Raw genomic sequence first — 5,455 nt, forward strand, 5'->3', positions numbered from 1 at the left:
CTGCCACCCACGAGTTAACCAGAGCAGGAAGGAGCAGGGTCAGGGGCCAACCCGGGTAGCCCTACCTGTGGGCAGCACCCACTTGCCGGTTTCAGAACCTGACTCTCCAGCTGTCAAGTGGGAAGGTGGTCCCAACATCCCACAAGCAGATGACTTCCAACAAGCGTGTGACCTTGGGCAAAGTACTAACGCTCTGAGCCTCAGTTTTCACCTCAGTGAAATAGGGATAATTATAGTTCCATCTTTTACAACATCATTGAGAATAAAACCTTGGAAAGCATTTAGTGTAGAACCTGGCTGATTTTGCCGGTTTTATTAAATGAAATCCGTTATCGTGGACGGGAAAGAGGGTGTGTTTACTCTCCCTCCCCTGGGAAGCCTGCCCTGGGGCGTTAACCGCTCTGTTCACACCTAGATTAGAGTCCTTATCGCCAGCCCGCCCGGCTGCCTGCTTGGTAATGAGCCGCTGCAGGTGTCAGGCGCAGAGTTACAAGAACTGCCATAGAGCAGCACATCAGCCTGTTCCGTCTGCCAGTGTGAACGCTCTGCTAGGTTTGTGAATGGACAGAAGCCTGGTCCTTGATAAATACTCGGTTTGAACAGGACGTCTGATCTGCCAGGAGTGTCAGTTGAGTTGTGTCCAGGAGGCATGGGGATGAGCGGCCGGTAAGCCTAAGTGCGCAACTTTGAGGTCCTCTCCTCTCCTCTTCGTTTCAGGAAGCTGTGGGGTATTGTGCGTGTGTGTGGAAGCCTTAGCACCCACCATTCGCAAATGTTCAGGCTTCTTTGGGGGAGGGGAGGGAACCTGACACCGGGTTTAGCTCCTAGACCCAGCATCGCGGTTCTCCGTTTCCTCTGTAAGAGAAAGCCTTTTACATACAACCCTGAAGGTCCCAGGTGCTGTTGAGGGGAAGCCAGGCATAGAATGCGGGTGTTGGCGCCGCTGGGAGTCTCATGCATCCAAGCCCAGAGGCTTGCCCCCATCTCCCCTCCGGGGCTTGTCTGGCCTCTGGGGAGGCCTGGAGCATTGCGACTTCACCCCCCTTCTGCCTCTGCAACTCTTTCCGCCCGCCCATAGGTCACTCACTCGTCCCAGGCCCTTCCAGGAGGCGCCCTCCCCTGTCTCGCCTAGGGCCCCTCGGCCCGGCCCGCCAGCCCAGGCCCACCCATTTCCTGTGCCGCCCCAACCCCGCCCCCACTCGGGGTGGAAAGTTTCTCTCCTCGAGAAGGGCGGCTCCTTCTCTTTCCTTCCCGGCCGGCCAGGAAAGCCCAAAGCGAGTGGGGAGGGGCGTTGAGCTCCAGGCCTCCGGCCAGAGAGGGGAAGTGACTCGCCCGCACTCACACAACCAACCGCGGGACCAAGCTGGGGCAGCTTGGAACGATCGGCAGATCGGCGACTCTGCCCGGGGAGCGAGGGTTCGCACCCTGGCACCGCCGAGCCTCTTCCAACTCGGGGTCTCGGGCACCACCTGCTGGCGGAGCGCGGGGCAGCACTTTACAGAATCACCGCTTATCTTCCCGCCCCTGAGCCAGGCAGTCAGAACACAACAATGCTGAGACAGTTATTTATTTATCTATGTGCCCAGGAGGCTGGCCCCTAAACTTAAATATCCAGCGCGGAGCCTTGGCCCTCCCGGCCGTGGTGGTGCAGGAATGGGTCCTGGAGAGCCCTTGTCTAGGGCCGTGGAACCCAGGGACCAGAGGTGGGATGCCCCTGAGGCAGCAGCTGCCAATAGCAGCAAAAGGTGAAGAGATAGGAGTCAGGCACTCATCCCAGTCACAGAGATGCCAAGGGGAGTGCTAGATGCTTTGGACCCCATTGCCAGACTGAAGGTCGGCCAAGCTGGAGTACACACATGTGGGAGAAGTGGAGGTCCAGTGCCATGGGCAGAGGCTGTAGCCCAGGTACCTGCCCCAGTGCCAGTTAACCCAAGACAGGAGAGAGAGGGTAGGCAGTTTTGCCCCCAAGGGGCCCAGGCCTTGCCCTCCTCCTGTGAGGTGAGGTGGTATGGGGGAAAGCAGGCACTATAGTCTGAATACTTGCTGAGGGGTGAGTTTCTGAGCCTTTTGCATGGGTACATGCCCCCTACCACCCTAGCTCTTCAGAGGCTGATGTGGAAGGCATCCTGCAGCCACTGGTCTCGGGCATTGTGCGTCTGGGGCACAGTGAGGGGTGGCGGGTCTGGGGGCAGGCTAGCATCAGGAGGCTCGTCATCATCAGATAGGCCAGCATCAGGTGGGTAGGAACTGTCTGAATGCAGGGAGGATGACAGGTCCTGGCACAGGCTCAAGTCTTGGCACAGGTGCTTATAGTCCTGGATCGACTCATACAGGCCCCACAGCTGGCACAGCAGGGACATGTCCAGCTGCCGCAGGCCCACCTGCAAAAGACTGAGAGTGGGCTGGAGTTCGGGTCGAAGCCACCCCCCTAGCTAGTCTTCCCAAGCACAGGTTTTTGTGGACATCAGATGCCATCTACAAGCTTTGAATCTTTAGGCAAGCCACTGACCCTTATCTGCAAGACGGGGACAACATTTATCTAGCAGAATAGAATGAAATAACACTAGTAAGGCATTTTAAAATACATAGTAACTATTACCATAAACGGTAACTAATTATTGTTACCATATCCCCTCTGCCCCAACCGGTTTCTGCCAATCCTCTAGACCCAGATAGCGCGCTGCCTTATGTACTCCGCCCCGCTCCAGGACCCTCAAGCTCGGCGGCAGCCCCCATCACCCCGCAACGCCCAGCTGACCGAGGCAGGGCTACTCACCATCTCCTTGCGCAGCGCCGCTAGCGCCGAGTCGAGGTTAACAGGGCGACGCGGGCCGGGGGGACCCGCGGCAGTTCCCGCGTTGGCGGCGCCGGCGGCTTTACGGGGCCCGTCCGGTACGCGGGCGGCCCGGCTCAGCTCATCGTGGATGCGGCTGCGCTGGCTGTAGACGCGCTCCAGCTCCCTCCACGAGCCCCCGCTCGCGTTGAGAAGACCGCTGAGGCCGCGCGGTAACGGCGGAAGACCGGTCAGGGCGCAGCCCGCGCCGCCTGGCGCCTCGGCCGAAGGCAGCCCATTCATGGCCGGACCGGCAGAGGATGATGCCGCCTCCTTCCCTCCAACGCTCCGCCCGGGCTGCCGCCCGCAGGCCCCGCACCCCGCGGCCCCGCCAGCCGAGCCCAGCCACCGCCCGCAGGGAGTGCTTTGTTCCTACCCGATTCCTCCGACTCCGCCCCCTGCCCACCCCTCCGTGTGGGCAGGGCCTCTCTTAAAAGGGCAACGGCTGATGCGACCACGTTGCCCCAGGTCGCAGACAGCAGAGAACAGGTGATTGGCCACCAATAGAAGGGGAGCAGGAAAAAGGGGTAAGAGGGCAAAAGCGGAGCGTGCGGTTCTTTCACGGTTCTCCACCCCCAAACACAACACTTTAATTATTTATTCTGCCTTATTATAACTCTCCAGGATCTAAAAAGGGGGGTGGGTGGCGGCCAGGAGACTGAGGGTAAGTCCATAATTGATCCCTAATTGACTGACACCCTGTCAGTATCTGAGTACCTGGTCTGGGCCTGAGGTGGGACAGGATGATGGTGTCGGGATCCTCGGGGGAAGGAGGGGAAGCTACCAAGGGGACTGGAACCCCAAATCTCACTCAAGGATGGGGAATGAGCACTGGATGGCTGAGGAGGTTGCAGGGTTCCTTTAGAGATCGACGCCTGTTTCTGCTTTTGAGGAGGCTGTGGCCTCCTCATCAGAATAAAAGTATCACATAGTCCTCTCCCGCCTCATCCTTTGAGTGGGGAAACTGAGCAGAAACAAGCCCAACTCATCTCTCAGGGCATCAAGGAGACCAGACTGTGATAGCATGAGAAGCCAAAAGTAGGAAAAAGACGAGCAGAGCTGGGGCTTACATGCACACTCAGAACCAAGAAAAGAAAAAAATCACACAGGAGGAAAAGCTGTTTTTCTACAGGGATTTTCTCAGGAGGGGTTCTTTAGTGTTGCAGCTGCTGCAGGCTACGCAGAGCTTCAGCACAAGCCCGGATAAGGCTACACAGCTGGATGCTAGTCTCCAGGGAGGTGCTAGAGCCCAGCTCAGCTGAGGCCCAGGTCAGTTTCTGCAGGAGAGCCTCTTGTGTGCAGGCCACGACATCTGCATTTGGAGGCACAGCAGGAGGGGGCGGCCCCTGGACTGCCTTGAGCCCTGCTGCAGCTCCCTCACAGTGCTCTGGACGGGGTACTGGGGGCTGAGGGGCAGGCCGAGAGCCCAAGGGGGGCTCCGAAGCAGAGGCGAGCTGGTGCTCCCGAGCTTGGGAGAGGGCAGCCTGGGCATTCAGAGCTAAAAGAGGAAAAAGCCGGTGGAATGGTCAGGATACCTGGCTCACCTCAGCCCTGAGCCACTTCCCTACTCTTTACTGTTCTGCTCTCTCTCTAGTTGAGATGTTTTCCCTGCCCCAGTATAAGGCAATTTGTCCATTTTCTTCTTTGTATCAGTTATTTATGCCCTTGCTTCATCTCTCTCATCAGAACTATGCCTAATAAGCTCAGACTCTCCATGATCTCTGGCACACGGTAGGTGCTTCGTGCTCTTACTGAATGAATGGTCCTTTCCAGAGCTGAAAGGAGAAAGCAACTCACCCCCGCCTCACCCACAAATACCACTGTCACCTCCCACCTACTGTTCCTGAGCCTCTTTCACCACACTCCTTCACCAAGCACACTCGACACCTCACCCGGATTATCTTTGTCCACGTCTGAGTCGAGCTCCTGGCAAGCCACGCAGTAGATTTTCCGCTGTTTGTCTTGGAGGAGGATCGTCTAGGGGCCAGAAAGCACACGGGGCAGGGGTGAGACGCCGGGCGATGGGGTCCAGAGGGGAGCGCTGGTCAAGGGCCGTGTGGCCTGGTCCGCGGCCCCATCCTGGATCCCACGTCCCGAGTCTCTCCTCACCCCGCAGTCCGCGCACGTCTCGCCCAGCATGCGGTAACCACGCAGCAGGTAGTCGCCCATGAGCCGGGAGATGCGATCCTGCCGCTCCCGCCGCGCTTGCAGCACCTTCGTCTCCGCTTCGGTCGGGGGCTCCCAGGAAAAGTCGTCGACTTCTGGGGGAAGAGAGGCACAAGGGGCCAGGGGATCTTGCCGAAGCAGGCTGCATCCCGCAACCCGCAGCCACAAACCCCCGCAGGCCAAGTCCTCACCAGAGCCGTTCAGGGCCATGTTACCGTTGTCGCCGCTAGACTCACCGGAAGTGACGCACAAGTCGCGCGCCTTCCGCTTGGCTCCGCCCCTCCGTGTGGGGCCGAGGATGAGGGCGGAAATGGCGCTCTGTGTGCTCCGACGTCGCGATGCCCAAAGTGGGGCGTGTCTGCCGCAGACTAGACCCTGTCCCACTGGTGCGCCCCTCGGTGGGAGCCTGTGGACAAAAACTTTCGACTGGCCGGGCCACAGGAGGGGCGTCTCCGT

At 59.0% G+C, this 5,455-nt stretch overlaps 2 protein-coding genes across 3 annotated transcripts; both read right to left on the bottom strand.

Moving 5' to 3' along the window:
- Positions 1 to 1,551: 1,551 nt before the first annotated feature.
- FAM89B (family with sequence similarity 89 member B) lies at positions 1,552 to 3,212 on the bottom strand. Of its 2 annotated transcripts, none has more exons than XM_007461998.1 (2): positions 2,777 to 3,212; positions 1,552 to 2,381 (listed from the first exon to the last, which is right to left on the bottom strand). In XM_007461998.1, exons 1-2 carry the CDS (start codon positions 3,074 to 3,076, stop codon positions 2,103 to 2,105), a joined length of 579 nt encoding a protein of 192 aa, XP_007462060.1. In that variant the 5' UTR covers positions 3,077 to 3,212; the 3' UTR covers positions 1,552 to 2,102. The 2 variants fall into 2 exon arrangements, with proteins under 2 accessions (XP_007462060.1, XP_007462061.1); XM_007461999.1 differs by having other exon boundaries at positions 2,103 to 2,342; positions 2,777 to 3,076.
- Positions 3,213 to 3,952: 740 nt separating this feature from the next.
- ZNRD2 (zinc ribbon domain containing 2) lies at positions 3,953 to 5,239 on the bottom strand. The gene is made up of 4 exons (XM_007462000.1): positions 5,191 to 5,239; positions 4,943 to 5,094; positions 4,726 to 4,810; positions 3,953 to 4,331 (listed from the first exon to the last, which is right to left on the bottom strand). The coding sequence occupies exons 1-4, from the start codon at positions 5,207 to 5,209 to the stop codon at positions 3,988 to 3,990; spliced, it is 600 nt and encodes a 199-aa protein (XP_007462062.1). The 5' UTR covers positions 5,210 to 5,239; the 3' UTR covers positions 3,953 to 3,987.
- Between the last annotated feature and the right edge of the window lie 216 nt (positions 5,240 to 5,455).

The sequence above is a fragment of the Lipotes vexillifer genome, unplaced genomic scaffold, assembly GCF_000442215.2.
Source record: "Lipotes vexillifer unplaced genomic scaffold, Lipotes_vexillifer_v1.1 scaffold1129, whole genome shotgun sequence".
Taxonomy (NCBI): domain Eukaryota; kingdom Metazoa; phylum Chordata; class Mammalia; order Artiodactyla; family Lipotidae; genus Lipotes; species Lipotes vexillifer.

Excerpts from the sequence above, each read along its gene's own strand:
- FAM89B (XM_007461998.1), bottom strand. The coding sequence starts at position 3,076 with ATGAATGGGCTGCCTTCGGCCGAGGCGCCAGGCGGCGCGGGCTGCGCC. Across the intron at positions 2,382-2,776 it reads CGGCGCTGCGCAAGGAGATG|GTGGGCCTGCGGCAGCTGGA; the intron begins GTGAGTAGCCCT and ends AGTCTTTTGCAG.
- ZNRD2 (XM_007462000.1), bottom strand. Across the intron at positions 4,811-4,942 it reads AGACGTGCGCGGACTGCGGG|ACGATCCTCCTCCAAGACAA; the intron begins GTGAGGAGAGAC and ends TCTGGCCCCTAG. Across the intron at positions 4,332-4,725 it reads CGTGGACAAAGATAATCCGG|CTCTGAATGCCCAGGCTGCC; the intron begins GTGAGGTGTCGA and ends TTCCTCTTTTAG.